This window comes from Sebastes fasciatus, chromosome 18 (assembly GCF_043250625.1).
Source record: "Sebastes fasciatus isolate fSebFas1 chromosome 18, fSebFas1.pri, whole genome shotgun sequence".
Taxonomy (NCBI): domain Eukaryota; kingdom Metazoa; phylum Chordata; class Actinopteri; order Perciformes; family Sebastidae; genus Sebastes; species Sebastes fasciatus.
Window position 1 is genome coordinate 7,731,928 of NC_133812.1, and position 18,885 is coordinate 7,750,812.

Consider the following 18,885-nt stretch of genomic DNA (forward strand, 5'->3'; position numbering starts at 1 on the left):
GGGTCCTTTTACTCCTAACAGCTCGGCTGTTTTTCACGAGTCAGTGCTGCGTCATTCTTACTTTGGCTGTGCAGTTTTCCCAATATCATGTATAAAATGATAAGGAAGGAATAAGCCTGTGTAGCAGCACATTTTCACCAAATAAGGTGAAATTCAGGGGTTTGTAAAGTTCTCAGAACACACACGTAAGGCTTTTAGTGCTAAAAACAACCACATATGAAGTACTTCACATTTATTTGTGTTATTTCTTTTTCTCATAAATATCTGAAAATAGGACACCTCTGTTTCTAGGAACAACTCCAGTGAAGATTAAGCTGAAAAACTGTTAAGCTATAAAACATCGGTGGTAATTAAACAGCAGGTTTTGGAGATAATGCAGCAAAATGAAAAGAAATAAAATCAAAGGCTTCTTTCTAGTCTAATGAAGAAACATATTTGCATTTTTGTATTTGATCTTGAGGACCTTTTTTTTCTCGTGAACAAGCAGGCATGTCATGACATTGTTCTCTCGCCACTTTTTTTTTTTCTCGACTTCATTAACCCGTATAGGCACACAGCACAAAGATCTATTCCCCAAAGAAGCTGTCTGAAGTCCCCCACGGGAAATGGAGGAAATGACTTAAATGAAGTGGAAGTACAGACGTTGATTGAAAGCATAAATGATAGCACTTGAGCTAGCCCCTGTTTGTGCCTCTAATGCCCTGCCATTACATTCGAGTCACAGCATCCAGTGCTGCAAAAACATATAGGCTACCTGGCAGTCTCTGAACAACACTATGAGGCTTACAGCCGTGCTAGCAGCTCTGTGAGCTGAGGTGCTTTGAGCAAAATGCTGACATGCTGGTGTTTTAGCAGGTGTAGTGTTTATTATTTATTCTTAACTTACCTTATCTTATTATCTTATTCAACATCTTACTTTCGCAGGGCTGTCAAAGTGAACGGGATAATAACGCGTTAACGCAAATTCGTTTTAACACCACTTACTTCTTTAACGCATTCATGCAACTTGCGATTTTTAAGTTGTAGCGGGCTCAATTTTAAAGTTAGAGTGAAGAAACTGGCACCATATTACACTATAAAACCAAAAGAATCCAAAGGAGGCTAAATAACACTCCAAACTTGCGCTACATTTTGGCGAGGACAAAATGGCCATCTTCAAAGCGGTCTCTTGACCTCTGACCTCCAGATATGTGAATGAAAATGGGTTCTCTGGGTACCCACGAGTCTCCCCTTTACAGACATGCCCACTTTATGATAATCACATGCAGTTTTGGGGCAAGTCATAGTCAAGTCAGCACACTGACACACTGACAGCTGTTGTTGCCTGTTGGGGCTGCAGTTTGCCATGTTATGATTTGTGTATATCTAACATCTTCAGTTTGTAATGTTCACTGCATGCGTAGCAGTATATCATGGCGGAGTGTAGCCCCAGTTTGTGTGACTGTCGTTCTCTCTGCAACCTGTCTTGTAATTTAATTTTGTATTATCACAAAAAATTGCCAGACAGATGGACTTATGTCAGCTGGCTTTAAAAATCCCTGATGTGGGTAGATTTGTATAGGCGTGTCAAAAAGTTGTTTTTAAAATACGTGTTTTGTAAAATTACACATTTACGCCTATTTGCTCTCGTGGTTATGTCTCGCATACAATAATTTCCCTCAAAATACGATAATTTTAAGCCCTTTAAGTACGATAGTTTAAAATTTTTCATCTGGCAACGCTGTTGTTAGACAATCCCATGTTTTTTTCATCGTTGAGTATTTCATTTCCCTAAAATCTGGTGTAATGGTAATATATAAACTGGAGATGTAAAATAAAGTAAGACCTTCCGAGGGTGGATTGCCCCTTTAAGCTCTATTATTTTTCATAGCAGAGAACAGCACACGTCAGAACAAAATGGCCTCCACTTATCTTAACAATTATATGCTGCCAAGCAGTTGTCTGAGGTATTAAATCAGAGATGACATGTCAGAAACAGCAGTAATCCTCAATCCTCTCTTCCTGTCCTCTTTTAAACGGTTTTAAACCTCACCACCCCTTTCCTTCTCTCGTCTCATTCCCCCCCTTCTACCTCCCCCTCTCTCCCTCTCTCCCTCTTCCCCCCTTCTTCTCTCCTCTCTCTCTCTCTCTCTCCCTCCATCCCTCCCTCAGCAGAACTACAGGGGCTTGCTTGTTGTCAAGTCAGTGTTTTTACAGCCTGGCATTAGCACAGGGCAGCATTCAGTCAGGACACTGCATTCACTTTGCCTCTCCTATAATTCACATGCTCATGTGCTGCCTTCGCTCCTACTCATGAAATGACCCTGATTGAGCATCGCCCGGCCTTTTGAAAACCCAACACTACATTTTACTCTGCTTCTAAAAGCAACTTTAAAAAGGAACAGTGTGTAACATTTCGGGGATCTATTAGCAGAAATATGATATAATATTCATAAATATGTTTTCATTAGTGTATAATCACCTGAAACTAAGAATCATTGTGTTTTTGTTAGCTTAGAATGAGCCCTTCATGTCTACATAGGGAGCGGGCAAAGAGTATCGAAGCAAAGAGACGGAACACTGGTGTTTTTTTGTCAACAGCCACTGCTGCCATTTTGATTTACTTTTGTACGCCACTTTTTAGGCGTTTTTTTTACTGGCGTCCGGTAGTCGCTTTCAGTCCAAAATGGCAGAAGCATAGCTTTGCCGCTGAACGCTGATGTTGCAATGGAATGAACAATTGACTTTCACTTCTTGGCAATATACATTCTTTGGAGCGGGTCCTCTACACTGAGTCCGCCGTGTTGCTCCGCCATGTTTCTACAGTAGCCCAGAATGGACAAACCAAACATTGGCTCTAGAGAGAGCCTTTCATGTTTTTTCGTTACCTGAAGGCCACCGTAGTTCTCCGATGCGCTTGTGAAACTGCGGTAATGTGAGCCACGGAGTGCAAAATCGTGGTACCGCCAGTCGCCATCTGACTTCCGTTGCTCCTAAAGTAGTATTATTGTGGTGTGGATGGCCTCTGAGCGAGGTGAACGGCGTTACCACCGTTACCACCGTTACCACCGTTACCACCGTTACCACCGTTACCACCGTTTTGCACTGCAGTCTTGGAAAGGGAGGAGTGAGCTGAGGGGTAATCAGTTGGTTGCAATCTACAACCACACCACTCTGTTTTCCATGACTAAGACGAGACAATGGTGAGACGGCACTGATGTCATTAAACACTAACAGTGACCTTTTACATGTTTGTTGGGCGGATTGGCTCTCATAGCGGATTGGTGGGTGCGACTGAACCGAGCATCATTAATGAGCGCAGTCAGGAGGACTCAAACTAAGGGCAAAGCTGCATTCTTAATCATTCAACCTGTGTGATTCATCAGATAATGATAAGATCGAATGTAAGTGAAATAAATTTGACTAAAATGACAATAATATAATCTGATGACTAAACAAGACTAAGATTACATTTAAAAATAGCTGACAAAATTAAGAGAGAAAACATTTTGACTAAAATCGAATTACTTTTCAGTGACTAAAAACATTTAGATTTGTCGTCAGCTAAAACTATGAAGGATAAAAATTACTAAAATGTGACTGAAACTAATAAGCATTTTCGTTTTAAGACTAAGACTAAATCTAAAACAGCTGCCAAAATTAACAAAGCCACTACTAGATGCCGCCAAATCCTACACACTGCACCTTTAAGCTTTACAAATAAATCTTGTATAGATTTTAAAAGCACATGAGACATCCTCATGTACTGTATTGAGTTTTCTTACATGACGGTCGGTCGATTTGTTTGTAAGTGTTGTTTAATCTAACTCTGCCATCTAATTAGAGGGCCACATTTCATCATTTGGGAGATACTATGTCCTCTTACAAAATGTTGTTGTGTGTACTGTATGTGCTGTATATTGCATTTGTCAGTGTCTGTCAATCATGACATGTTTGCACAGAAACAGAACAATAAAATCCGAAAGTTGAAGAAAAAAAATGAATTTTGGTGTAGAGGGGCTCAGCAGTTGGTTCAATCGTCTGACTCCCTCACCTCCTCGCGACTCCCTCCTTGAGTAAAATATACAGTATGTTGTTGGCTGACTAGTTTCCTCTGCTGTGAAAACGCGCCGCTCTCTTCTGGGAGCCATGCTGTGACATTGGTTGCATGTAGATTGATAATCGAGGGGGTGGGGGGGGGGGGTAAACATAATTACATCGCCTTAGAAATTAATGAACGCATTGATCGCCCACTCTAAACATTATCAGCATATTTTTCTTTAAGCCACTGAGATCTTGGAGGGGTGGGGGGAGGGCCTGATTATATCTGCGATTTGCAATATTACTGTGGTTTGCCACAGTTAGTTCTCTCACAGATCCTGCCAATACTTGTGGGGAGGATTTTAAACACTGATGTTGCTAGCGCCGTTTGAAGTGCCTTTCAGTGTCCAGATGTAAATTCATGCAGGGAGAAATGTGATAAGCTAATGATGTCTCCGGGGACTAGAATGAATATAACCAAGGGATAAACATTTCTTCATATCTGAGTGGACTTTTTTTTCCCTCCTTTAAAAGTGTTTGGGGGCCTGAACAGGAGCAGATGGACAGAGCGGGCTTTGATGTGCTCGGGGGTCATGTGTATCTGCACTTTTATCAAGGTACACAAGCGTGTAGAGTAAATACGCCACGCCAAAACTCTGGGAAGGTCTCTGGGCAAGGCAGAAAAGGGGAATTTCCACTTTGAGATTCCGCAGAGGGTGTACACTGCAATATTTCTCTGTTATTGTGCAATACAGACCTTAAATATATACATTATATCCTTACCACACTTGGGAGCAAGGCTACCAAAAGAAATACAGACCTTTTCAGCTTAAGATGAATTCAGTGAAGCTATATTCAAATGTGTAAAGTCAAATGTAATCAGGCTATTTTACATTTACTCCCGCTAAGTTATTTTGCTTGACAATAATAGAACAAAATCAAACTAGCATGCTGGATAATGGCTTGAGCATACAGTATTTGCCTATAGGCACTTCTTTAGCCCATTTAAATGTCTGTCATGTTATCCCCCGTTTGCGTGCCAGAGAGAGAGACGTGCCATAATGCCTGCACCGACCAAGAACAGAGCGCACTACTGCAAAACATGTCCATCAAGGAGAAAATAAAAATAGGGGCTGTTTCCTCTAAATTCACTCAATCAATAATTCATGACGCGCACAGAAGCTTGATTTATGAAGGAATTAAATGTTCTGGACTGGGCCTCGCAACGGCCGTCCATCTCGGGGACGTGCCAGGCGAAATTAAACATGAAAGGCAAACACTGAGAACAAGCACATCATCTCACCGAGAGCGGACGTATTGGGAGACTTCAATGGCACGCGCGCTGGCCGGCCCTGATTGGACAAAGTGACATTGGCGATTTGAGTGGGAGCCACGTTAATTTGTTCGGAAAACTTTCCGTGACTTATCTGTGTTGAAGTGGGTCACCGGGAGTCAAAGAGCTACATTAATACTTTTTGGCAACCGGGGGAGGAGATCAAAGGCAAACGTGCACCTGCTGACCCGTGGGGATCATGTGACTGCCGTGTGCCTTTCTGACCCCTGGCTTTGGCTATAAACATGGAAAACACAGAACATGACAGCTTTGGTATTTTTAAAAGGCAAGCTGAAATTTGAATCCTCCTTTCTTTTGTAGGTAATTTATATTTCCTTTCCTGTATAAGGGAATATAAATGATATTGATACTGTGGCTATTGTACATATTTTTTCTATTTCAAGAGGCTAAAACTGTATAGGACATATTTTTGGAAACAGCGTTGAAGCTACAAGCCTCTGGGAGGGCATTTGCCGTGGCTAACAATGATTGATATTCCATAGCCAGCATTGCTAGGGAGACATGCACACATAATGTTGACTATCAGCTGTCTGTCCATTCACAGCATTCAACATTTGGGAGGAACTGCATAGCTGTAATGTTTCTATTTCACTGTTTGCTAGTGGCAACTATCAAACTGATGGAGGCTAGTTAGTTTAGCTTCGTAACGTTAGCCACTTGACATTGTAAGTTGGTACCACAAATTCACGTCCTTGGAGAATACTAAAGGCACTATCACTACAATAAATAAATAGAATAAAAATTAAAATGTATTTTTTGGGTAATTTTGTACAAAGTAAATACACAAGTCAAAAACAAACACCAAAAATAATACAGATTTCTACGGAGCCTGGGAGTGGCCACAAGATGTAATTCGTTAATTTAATAAAAATCGTTTAGATAAATTTGTGCGTACAAGTTATAATTAGTGGCCTGAATTTACTTAAATAACTCCCACTGGCAAGTCATTCATTCCAGCCACTACCTGCTTAAGGCACTCGTCCTTGGTTGTAGATGGCTACGGATAGACTATTTAAGCTTTACATGCTGACAACACTTGCTTTGCGTGGGATTATTGTTAATGAAAAGCAATTAACAAGGATTTTGAGAGCTTGTGGTTTATATATGACGACTCGGAGATGCCGATACTCTCTGTTTATTCACTTATCTCATGTGTACAAATGAACCAAAACGTGGGAACGATTTAATTAAATTGAGGCCACTCAATATGGTCACTCCGAGTGATTTTTGGAGCAAAAAGTGAATCTTAAAGTGAGACTTCTTTTACTGGTCAGGATACAGGATACAATGCTCAAACATAGTCTAACAGTAGCACAAGTAATACAACAGTCATAAAGTCCACAAATTGATTTGATAATATCAGTTATATGGCAATATATATTCTAAGTTTACTAACATTAGCCACCCTAAGCTAATGGTAAAAAACTAAAAAAAAGAGTGTGTTTTATTGCTTATGAATTCAGCCATTCATTTGTAAAAAGGTTCTTCTTTCTGTAAATTATAAATTAGTAGGCTCACTTTAATTTCAGTTCAACTTTAAAAGTTAATCTTCTAATTGTGTGCGTGTGTATTACTGATGTTGTGGGGACATAAATCTGTTTACACAGTCACATTGTGGAGACTCGCCATCCTTTTGGGGACAAAATGCAAGTCCCCACAATGTAAATCTTTATGTTTTTGGTGTAAGGTTAGGGTAAGGGTTAGGATTAGGCAAGTGGCGGTTATGTTTAGGGTTAGGGTAAATCTGCAGGAAATTATTGTAAGTCAATGTAATGTCCACTAAAATGATTAAAACACCACTGTATGTGTGTGTGCACGTGTGATGATTATTTTCATAATATTTGTATCACAGAGAAATGTTTGAATATTCATAACATTAAAGTTAAATTATCAATTTTTGAAAGAAACAAAGAAAGTCTTTGTGGTACACAAACACTCATTAGGTGAAAGAAGGAGTACAGACAGTTCCACTGCAGTATATGGAAGTCCTCACTTTGGTAGGTTCGTTCAAGGATGCAAGTCCCCTCTTGGTAATTTCTTTAAATAATTTAAAAAGCACATTTTCAGCAATATTCTGGGAAAAGACCTTAAAACTAAATTCTTACTTTGTTAGTTTTAAAATGACCAGAAACAGAAGTCCTTACTTGGTCATGAGTAGCATGAGTGATAGTCCCCTCTTGGTAATGTAGGAAAGAATGTGTGTGTTTAAATATGTTAATGACAATCTACAGGGATGCTTGTGTATATAGGCTAGATGTGTGATTTTTTTTTAGATGTGTAAAAGGATGGGTATATTGTGATAGTAACAAGTGCTACTAGATGCAGGAAAATGCATTGTGTGTGAGTGTGAGTGTGCGCGCGGGTGTGCGTGCGCGTGAGCGACTTAAAAATAAGTGTGGGCAGAGCAGCAGTGCACTGCTGAATCAGTATCACATGGTGAAATCACTTTGGCTGTGTCTAAATGCTTCAAATCACTGGGAGAGAACGTATACGGGAAGTAAAGATGAGACTGTGCTTTTCACTCGGGGATAATTATCCCAGCTGTAATTAAAAAAAAAAAAAAGAACCCGGGGGTTAGTGGTCCTTAAAATAAAAATCTTACAGCAGGGCTACAAATAATTCCAACAAAAGTAATAGCCTACGACCCTTCAGGGACACAGTGACCCCTCCAAGGATGTAGTCACACACACAGTAAATAATAGGGAACATTATTAAAAAGGACTCCTGTAGTGATTTTTCAATGAGATTCGAATTCGAATCATCGAATTGTGATTTAAAAATGCAAATGACAGCTCAGGACGTGGTTGCTGGGGGTTAAAGGTATAGGCCAGGGCAAAATAGCATGTAGGGGATAAAAATGTGTTGAGTGACAAACTATTTTCTGCAGTGTGAGGGCAGTAAGGGAGGATCTGTGGCTTAAAGCCATCCGCCGAGCTGCTGCTGCTGCTGCTGGAGGAGACATTCTTTATTCTGAGGAAGGGAGGGAGGGAGGAGGGACAGGAGAGAGAGAGAGAGAGACAGACAGAGAGAGAGAGAGAGAGAGAGAGAGAGAGAGAGGAGGTGAGCAGAGCGCACACGTCGCACTATCAGCTGAATCCATCTAAGAAAACAAGTCGCAGGGAGTCCGGGGTCCGAGCTGCGTAAAGGCAAGTTTTGACGCTCCGCACTAAAAAAGACAAGACAAGCGCACCGGACGGAGACGCAGCTGGCCGTCATGGCCCGTGGTGGTGGTGGTGGTGGAGAACAGTTCGGAGAGTGCGTCCTCACCGAGTGTGGAAGGGGAAAAAGGTGGTGTGCTTCGATCAGCACCACTCTGCCGCCGCCGCTTCTTCTTCTTCCTGGGCTCCTCAGACGGTGTTGAGTTAAAAAAAAAGGAGCTCCGTTGTTGTTTTTAGAAGCTTTGGTGCTGGAAAACAAAAAACTAAAAAAGTGTGGATGGACGCGCAACCACCACAACCGAAAGGGGGGACCCACACATGCAAAGGCAAATATGCTGTTCCGTAGACTCGGAACCGACTCGCAGCAGCGTTACCGAGCGGAGCTTTACGCGCGGTCACACAGCAGCAGCAGCAGCAGCAGCAGGACCGCATGAAGGACACGGAGGCGCACAGAGAGAAAAAGAGGGGAAAAGTTGAACGCGGTAGCAGGGGGTTTGTAATGGAGAACGGCACGCCAAAGGTACAGTGGATGTTTCTCAAATAACCCCGAGAGAGAAATAGAGGGGGAAAATGTTTTCAAATTAAATTCTGAATGGTATTTAGAATATATGAACCAAGCTCCTATAAAAAAAAAAAAAGAATATGTTTCCACCTATAGTGCCAAGCATCCTGCAATCAAACAGTCATAATGATACCTTTTTTTAAGATGAATTAAAATAGTTAGCCCATGTATTTTGTAGGTTAATTAGATGTTCCATGGAGTTACTGCTCTATAAAAGCGCACCGCTCAACCAGAGAGAAAACCTGACTTTTCTTTTTTCTTTTTTTTTTTTGGAAAGGGAGGCTTTCACTCTCAATGCACTGCACGGTTTTCAATTCCTTCCCTTTTGATATAATTCATTCAAATGAACACCACCCACTGTGGCCAAGGCTTTGAAGTCTACCTGATCCGCCTCTTATCGCCTCTTAAATACCCCCCTATCCATTTTAAACTTTTAATTGCGTTTTTCTGTCGCTAAATCCCAGTTTCTAATCGGATTGTTCATGGCCAACATATCACACAGCGTTCATCTTGGACGGTGAGAAACTGTGAGCTCTCTCAGCTGGAAATTAAATCAAAATGAAAGAAAAGAAAAAAGGAAAAGAAAAAAAAAAGTCGGTGTATCACTCTATCCACTCTTTGATCCATCCATGTTCACACCGTTTATCAGGTTTTTTGGTGTTGCGCCTTTTCAAAAAGGTTATTATTTTGGATTCCTTTGGTGACATTTTTTATTTATGGAGCCATAATCATCTTGATGCTGCTGCCTTCTGCTGTTGATTCTGCTGCTGTGGCAGCACATTTTATCGCCTCATGTGGTTGCTTATACCCCCCCCCCCCTGAAGCTTATTTGATTAAATTTAGCTCTTTCAATTTAGAAAAGTAGATCACAGATGTGTGTCAAAAGAATAATTTCTCCATCTCTGCCACAAAGAGGCTCCATCTCATCGACAAACATTTTACCATTTCCCCCCTCTTTCTTTACAAAATATAGTTCCCCCATCATGGCTGCCACGTATAACAAATCTCACATTTTTGTTTAAGAATTCAAGTTATTTTCTGAACAATGTGGCTAACTGGTCACTCCTGTACCTACAAAAGCCCCGCAGGACATCTTAATCCACGCTCATGGCCGTTCCCTGTGCTTAACATTCACCCCATCGTTCCCATTATTGTGTGACATCCGACATTGACACACAGAGGTGGAGCTTCAGGTGAGCTGAGGAGCCACCGATGACAACCAGTATCTTTCAATCATGTGTGGGGGAAAAAAAAAAATGTTTGATGGGTCGTAAAACTTGGAATAATGGATCTGGGGGTCTACTGTAAACCAACGGCCTTGTGCTTTACTACAAGCCATCTCCATGCTGAAAAATAGCTTGTATCGATCATTTATTGCAGGTGGAGGAGGGACTAAATTATTTTCCAATCCCATTTCATGTGACAGCTCGTGTTTGTCACTCACGGCGAGACGAGGAGCTGATACACAGGGTCTCTCCCTTCCTCGATTGCCTTCCTCCTTTGTTTTGCAATTCTGCCCTTCACAGCCTTAAATCTTGAGCCCTGGTGACGGTGTGTTCAGGCCTGCACGTAATAACGAGCTCCTCCTCAGGCCACCGGCGAAACAATCGCCTCTGTTTACTGTAAGCACTTGTGTGTTTACTCGTGTACCTCTGCTGCACACAACGTCTGTCTCAAGCAGACAGGAAAAAAAGAAAGGACAGTCGTCACTTGTGTTCTGTCCCCTTTTCTTTCTTTTTTTCCCCAGCAAATATCTTGTGCATCCATGTTGGCACACAAAGACGTGACGTCTTCATTAGCCTTATCTCTTTTTAGCATGTTTCCATTAAGCGTCGCTCAGAAAACCTCTGTGAATCTGCGAGTGTGTGTCCTTGCTGTGCTCTATTCCCTCCTTTGATAGAGCGGAAGGGATAAAAGCCTTCTTTATGTCTGTGAAACCGGATGTGCAAGAGCTGTTCTGAATATTTATCAGATGGTTTGACTCTTTTTTTTTTGGAATAGCCAGTGCATAATTTGACATTGGTGGTGAACGATATGTTTTGTGACTCTGTCTTACTGTTTTGGGGGAGAGGAATGGAAAGACAGTTGGTATGTGTGTGTGTGTGTGTGTGTGTGTGTGTGTGCATGTTTGTATGTCAAATAAAGAGACGGAAGAAGAGAGGCCTCTTTTTTTCCAAGAACAGGCCACCCCTAAATATACTAATCTGGCATTTCTTTGTTTTCCCACAGGTCTCTGGATCCAAATGTCACCCCCCTTGGACTCTGCCCTGGTCGGGGACCAGCAGTGTGTGACGGACAGGCGAGTGGAGCCTGCGGTGGCCCTCTACTGCGTGGCTTCAAATTGGCCCTGGCTGAGCTCTGCATGGAGCAACGAGTGAAGAGTCCTGCTATGGTCTGATGTCTCAGCATGGATGGAGTCAGTCAGAGGACTGGCCACCACTAATGAGACCATCGCTCTTCAGCTGAGGACTAGCATTTACAGGATTACTCCCACGGTTTCCTGCTCTTTCCCCAGCTAACTGCATCATTACCAAACTCTCCTAATTGGACTTTTCCTGGGTCTTGGTTTTTGGTGGATATATACGTCATTGCCTTTTTTGATTTTCATATTTGTTCAATTCCCTCCCAGTTAATTTTTTTTTTTTTTATATAGTTGGTTTTCCTTTTCCTGTTTTGTTTTTTCACTATGGAGTTTCTGGTTGGACCCTGGAATAAAGATTGGGCTTCATTCTTGCAATTTTGGTTGACTGTCATCCTAAGCCTCCAAATGCAATTCAGCCCGGGCGCCTGTTGCCCGGACGAGTGTCGTTGTGACAAGCCGTTTGTGTACTGCAACGAGCGCAGCCTGACATCAGTGCCTCTGGGGATACAGGAGGGCTTCAAGGTCCTCTTCCTACACAACAACCAGATAAACAATGCTGGCTTCCCATTGGAACTTCACAATGTGGCCACCGTGGAGACTGTGTATCTCTTCGGCAACCAGCTGGATGAGTTTCCCATCAATCTGCCCAAAAACACCAGGGTCCTGCACCTCCAGGAGAACAATATTCAAACGATCTCCAAGGCGGCCCTGGCCCAGCTGACTCGACTAGAGGAGCTGCACCTTGATGATAACTCCATCTCCACGGTGGGGGTGGAAGAAGGAGCCTTTAGGGAGGCGATAAGCCTCAAACTCCTCTTCCTCACCAAGAACCACTTAAGCAGTGTTCCCATTGGCCTTCCCGAGGACCTGAAAGAACTGCGGTTGGACGAGAACCGTATTGCTCACATCGCAGAGGAGGCCTTTCAGAATGTGACACGTCTGCAGCGCCTCCTGCTGGACGGGAACCTGCTGACGGACGAGGGCATTGCGCCAGGGACCTTCCAGGACCTGGCCACCCTCCGTGAGCTGGCACTGGCCCGCAACTCCCTCACTTTCCCCCCTCCCCTCCTACCGAGCCAGTCACTGGTCAAACTCAGCCTGCAGGAGAACCAGATTGACCAGATCCCTGTGGCAGCCTTCGCTGAGCTAAACAGGCTGGAAAAACTGGATATCTCCAGCAACCAGCTTCAGACTCTTACACAGGGTGTGTTCGATGGCCTGTCGAGCCTGAGGCACCTCATGGTGCGGAATAACCCCTGGCGTTGTGACTGCGCTGTGAAATGGGTGGTGGTGTGGCTCAAGTCTTTGCCCTCCTCCATCAACGCACGGGGGTTCGTGTGCCTGAGTCCGGACAAGGTGCGCGGCATGGCAATCAGAGAGCTCACGCTGGATATTATAGAGTGCCCGGTCGATGCCGACCTGCCGCCCTGGCCCACCCTCCGTTCCACACCCCCTCCCCCACCCACAACCACCCCTATCCCCACCATGATCTCCACCCTCATCACCACATCCATCCCTTACTACTTTGACTCACCCTCCCCTCCCTTACCCCCGATCCATAACAACCCTCCCGGTCCCCTGCCTCCTTACGAGGACCCCCTTCAGATCTCCTTCCATGTGGTCAACTCCACCAGTATCGAGGTGAGCTGGGCTTCCTATTTCACCGTCACAGCCTACAAGGTCACTTGGGTCAAAAGGGGCCAAAGCCAAATAAACGAAGGGTTGCGGGAGAGGACGGTGAGCGGGGACCGGCGGCATATTAGCCTCACCAACCTGGAGCCCCGATCGGTGTACCGGATCTGCGTGCACGTGCTGGACACCCTTAACTCCTACAGGCCCGGAGAGGATACTATATGCTCCGAGGCCAGGACCAAGGCTGTTGCGTCTACCAAGCCTCCGGGTAGAGAGCAAGCTCCTCAGGAGAGCATCAACTCCACGCTGCTAATGGCTGGGATCATAGGTGGGGCGGTGCTCGTCATCCTGGTAACACTGCTCAGCCTGTTCTGCTGGCACATGCACAGGAAGAGCCGGTCGTCTTCGACCAAGTGGAAATACAACCGGGGCAGGAGAAAAGACGACTACGGCGAGGCCGGGACCAAGAAGGATAACTCCATTCTGGAGATGACTGAGACCAGTTTCCAGATAGTGGCGCTGAACAATGAGCAGCTGCTCAAGGGAGATTTCCGCATTCAGCCCATCTACACGCCCAACGGGGGCATTGGATTTAGAGACTGTCACCTCAGCAACAACAGCATAGCCTACTGCAAGAGCAGCAACGTGCCCAGTACAGAGTTCTGCCACACGTGATGCAGCGGCAAATAGTACAGCAAGCATTCACACATACATACCAGAAAACACTTATTACACGCATAAATACACACACATTTGTGAAGACGACAAAAAAGCATACAAATTCTAGTGAAATATAACTGTACTATATATATTTCCAAGTTCTGTCTACGATGTAATTTATACTGTGGATAATAATGTGGGATTCTCTGCTATCTTTTTTATCCTTAGAAAAAGAGATACGAGTGTTTCTTTTTTTTATAACCAGCAGGGTTTTGAACGTTGTTTTAATGGTCAGTACTGTACATGAACATGGATTTGTACAATCACGGCACCCTGGGTGTAGCTTCTGACTGTCCGCCTCGTGAAACGTCGGGGCGCTTAGAGGGCTGGGGTCCTTTGCTAACCACAGAAGCAAAATATGGCCTTTTTTTTTGCTCTTTGAAACACTGCAAACCCCTAACCCCCCCGGTACAACAGAACAGTAGTAAAGACAACACAGCGCAGGGGGAAAAATCTAAACACTGCTGATTTGAACGCTGTGGAAATACGGCACTGGTTTCGTTGGTGGTGGTGTGTTTGTAAAAAAAGAGCTGAAGTGCACTTTCTTATGAATGGAAGCGGGGCAGGAAATGAGCAGAGGTGGTGATCACATGGTTGTGTCGACGGTTGTGTAGGGAGAATGTCATCGGTGCTGGACTGAGATTTCCCAAAAGTGTCTGAACACTAAAAGCGTCTTTGTTCTTACTGGTTTTCCAGTGGAACAAAAGGTGGTGCTTAGTCAGGAGACACCTTTTTTGGGAGAACTCTGAACAAGGATGTGTGATTTTCAGCATGTTTTTTAGTGAGGAGGTGCAATTATTAAATTTAAAATGGAACAAAGGGGTTATTGTCCCTAATGAGGCGCATGGATGTGCTGAGACACGCAGATCCATTTTGAAGAAATTCCCTAATTTGTTCTGCTTCTTTCTCCCCCAACCACCCCCCCCTGTTTTGGCAAATGAGGCCACAAGGGGGCAGTTTCCCTCAGCGTCGTGTGTGGCACAGAGGGCAAGACAGACAGAAGGGGGAAAAAAAGCTGCATAGATCACTTTACCTCCACCATTCCCCTGGAGTCCATTACCCAGACGACATTACTCATGCTCAAACAGCATTGTTTGGAGTATTATTGCTCATCGAGCTACTTAATGATGTGGAATCATTTAAAACTAACAGTGTTTTCTGTGTTTGGTGGCTAAATGATATGGATTTTCACCACTGTGGTTTATCAAAAGGGGGAAGGCCTCTTGTTCATGCCTGTGTGTGTGTTTATGTGTGTGTGGGGAGAGCGTGATGAATTTTAAGAAAGCACACACATAATGATAATTATACACCCACTTTATTTCAACCGTGTCCCAGCGTTCATTAGGAGTTTTGATGAATTAGGAAATTACGACAATAAGATGGCGCTCCGCCCGCGAGCCTCACAATGCGGCGCACTTGTGTGACTGAGCAGCTCATCTAGCGTCCCATCATTTACCCCTTTGTGTACATTTACGAGGCTGTCGACTTCATTTATGGTTTCGCTCACCTGAACAATGCACCTTGGCTCACTTTCGCGCCATTAAGTTCCTGCGATGATGATGATTCTCACCCTATCTACCCTCGTTTTCCTGTCTCCCCCCCCTCCCTCCCTCCCTCCCTGTCTGTCTCTGCACTTCTGATCCCCCGCATGGACTCAATTAAAACACTTTCCCTGCCCTTCATCTCGAGGGGCTGGTGGTGGCAGCTCCTTGCATACGAGGTGCCAGTGAGAGGCCTTCATTATGCACTTCTTAAGCAGACTTTATTTGATTTGACAAGATTTTTTTTTTGAGGGGCCAAGCTTAAAGAATTCCCACCGTCGCCCCCTTTCCACTCCCGTTTCCCCCCTCTCTCCTCATAATCCTCGACCAAAAAAGGGAGAAAAATATGTAGACCTTATTTTCACTTGGCTGCATGGAGCTCACGCTGGGAGACAGAGTGTGTGTGTTAACTCTTTGTGGGACGCACAGATTCAGCTGCAACAACAGTAGAGAATCGACACAAACTAGGCCGAACATTTGAAGAAAAATCTTTTTTAAGGGCTTGTACTCGAGGTTATTCCAGAGTGTCGAGATTATGAGGGTTTATACCTCGGCAGTCGGGATGTCTCAAAAGTAGCTGCAGTTACTGTAGGTCCAAGCAAAAGCTCCGATCACGATCACGTGGACTTTTCATTTGAGGTGGTGCGCAGACTTCCACGGCCTCAGTGTTGAAAACCTGTTCAACCAAGACTACATTTACGAAATCTGTCTTAACATGTAATTTAGTGTTATATTAGGTCTTAAAATCTTATTTTCAATAAGACAACTGACATATTTTTGACCTATTTGGGGATTTCCTTTTTTTGAAGCAAATTGCAATATGTTGAAAGGACAAAATGTCTGTTATCAAAAAACATTTCTGTTTAAGGAAATACTCATATTCACTTTCTTGCCATGAGTTATCTGAGACGATTGACACCACTCTGATGTCTGTACGCTAAATATGAAGCTACTGCTAGCAGCTGGTTAGGTTAGCTTAGCATAAAGACTGGAAACAGGGGGAAACAGTTAGCCTGGCTCCGTTCAAAGCTATGAAAAACTGCCGTAAAATCACAGTGTTACTTTTACACGTTTTCTTTTTATTGTGTTAATTCTAGGGCTTTCAATCGATTCAAATATTTAATCGGGATTAATCACGCGATTGTCCATAGTTAATCACGATTAATCGCAAATTAATCACATTTTTTTATCTGTTCAAAATGTACCTTAAAAGGGGATTTATCAAATATTTTATACTCTTATCAACATGGGAGTGGGCAAATATGTTTGCTAGCTAGTATGACCTGGTTGGTACCAATGGATTCCTTAGGTTTTTTTTATTTCATATGATACCAGTATCTTAACTCTAGCTTTAGAACTACGCCCGCTGCAGCCTCCGAGAAATCTATTGGGTTAATGCATTAAAGAAATTAGTGGTGTTAAAATGAATTTGCGTTAACGCGTTATTATCAGGTTAACTTTGACAGCCCTTGTTAATTAGTGAGCTGTAGAGGTGCTGGTCATGGGTTTTGTTTTGGACAGAGCTAGGCTAGCTGTTTCCCCGGTTCAAGTCTTTATGCTAAGCTAAGCTAACTGGCTGCTGGTTGCAGCTTTATAATTAGCGTACAGACATGTGGGGTATCAATCTTCTCGTCTAAGTCTTGGCAAGAAATAAATAATAATATTAAAATGTTAATATTTCACCAAATGTCAAACTATTCTTTTAAGAGAAAAATTAGTAATAATGTAAAATAAGTTTGTAATGATCTCTGGCAGATGACTTGTTTTAAGCAAAATAAGATTTTAAGACTTCAATACATGATGTGTTAAGATGGACATTTTTTTATTTTATTTTGGGTTTATCAATATTAAGATCTTCTGTGGTTATCAAAGCATCTCCACTTTTTATTTTAACCTTTTTTTCTACTAATATCCACAGCTGACCATAACCCCACGCAGAAACACTTGACATTTACATCGAATATTGTTTATTATTCTTTTGTTATAGATGGAAGCCCTATTTTAAGTCACATGCTGATCAAGCACGGGGGGGTGGGGTCAAACTGTTACAACATATAGTATCTTGCCTGTCTGTGAATGTGTAACGGAGACAGATATTTGCCTTACCTTTTATGCAGGACTGAATGATTAACTAGAGAGAGAGAGATAAGTGGGAGGAAGAAAAGATGAGACGTAAAGAGACGGCAACGAGAAAAGAGCTGAAAAAGAAAGCACATCTCTGCAAAATTTTGCAGCAACGGCGACGGCAACAATAACAGTATTAACAGGAAGAACAACACTAAGCATGACACACAGTAGCTAACAAGTGACTGTTCATCCATAGACCTTAAGCGGCTCATGGCTAGTGATTCAATCAGACAGGGCAGGATCTGTTTGTGGTTGTTTTGCAGGCGTGCATTACTCTTAATTTTCTATTTGCTTGATGAAAGCACGCGGCTGCAGTGCCGTGACCGATGGAATTACACCAAACAGACTGCTAGCGTCAGATTATTACTGTTTCAGGGTGCCGAAGAGAAGTAATTTCTCTTAAAGCTCATTGAATCATGTTGAAATAATTATGCTCAATCTCCGAGAGGTCAATTCAAACAAAACACACGAGTGGCTGAAAAAAAGTCATCTTTTCTTCCTGACGGCGAAAACTTCACTGCAAATATCTATTAGCCAGTAACATTCATTCAAGGATTTTTGCATGTACTGTATTTAGCTTCATAGCCTTTCATTTTTTTTATCATACCGGGGTGTTTTTTTTTTCAGGCAATCACCCAGTGGTGGTTGAGGTACAGTATGAGCAACCATATGGAAAGGTCTAGCAAAAGAAGGCTGGAAACTTACAGTGCATGTAAAACGGCTGTGTCGGGATAATTGTCATCGAGACGCTGCAGTGTTACGTTAGCCATCCACAACCGAGTTTTCTTAGGAACCAAAGTTAAATTTTCTGTTTCTCATGATGAAATATTGATGTTGTTCCATGTATGTGCCTTGAGGTTGAACTTACAATGTAAAGTCCTTGAAAACCTTTAAATGTTTTTGCACAAACTGTAAATACTTAAGTGAAGCTTTTTGAAAATAAAAGAGCCATTGGATTTGAGCCATCACTCCCTTTTTTATTTTAAATGAAAGTTTATATATTCTGTTGTGCTTTAATCCTCTGAGCCCACAAATCCCGACCGACTTTACTGTCTTTCAGAGGCTGTAGCAGGTTCAGTTTTAGAGCTAGAGTGAAGCTATACAGATATCACATGAAACTATATAACATAACGAATCCATTGGTACCAACCATGCCTAACTTGTCGGGAATATTGCTAAATAACTCTCCAGAATTACGCTAAATTTTGGCGAGGTAAAACTGGAATGGCCATTTTCAAAAGGGTCCCTTGACCTCTGACCTCAAGATATGTGAATGAAATTGGATTCTATGGGTACCCAAGAGTCTCCCCTTTACAGACATGCCAACTTTATGATAATCACATGCAGTTTGGGGCAAAAACCAGGCAGTTTTTTAATGCAGTATAAATGTGTTTTTTTTGTGCCTATTC

The 18,885-nt window shown here is 42.9% G+C and overlaps 1 protein-coding gene and 1 long non-coding RNA gene across 4 annotated transcripts in view; one reads left to right on the forward strand and one right to left on the reverse strand.

Moving 5' to 3' along the window:
• flrt2 (fibronectin leucine rich transmembrane protein 2) overlaps positions 1–18,437 on the forward strand; it is a 56,114-nt gene extending 37,677 nt beyond the window's left edge. The window contains exons 1-2 of one of the 3 annotated variants that reach the window (XM_074614810.1): positions 8,376–8,520; positions 11,324–18,437. In XM_074614810.1, coding sequence (XP_074470911.1) covers positions 11,781–13,763 — 1,983 coding nt within the window. In that variant the 5' untranslated portion in view covers positions 8,376–8,520; positions 11,324–11,780 and the 3' untranslated portion in view covers positions 13,764–18,437. Of the gene's footprint in view, positions 1–8,375; positions 9,053–11,323 lie in introns of those variants that run through there. The other 2 variants (XM_074614809.1, XM_074614811.1) reach the window with 2 other exon arrangements.
• Positions 1–18,885, reverse strand: part of LOC141755703 (uncharacterized) — a 90,016-nt gene that overhangs the window by 21,034 nt on the left and 50,097 nt on the right. The window lies entirely within an intron of this gene.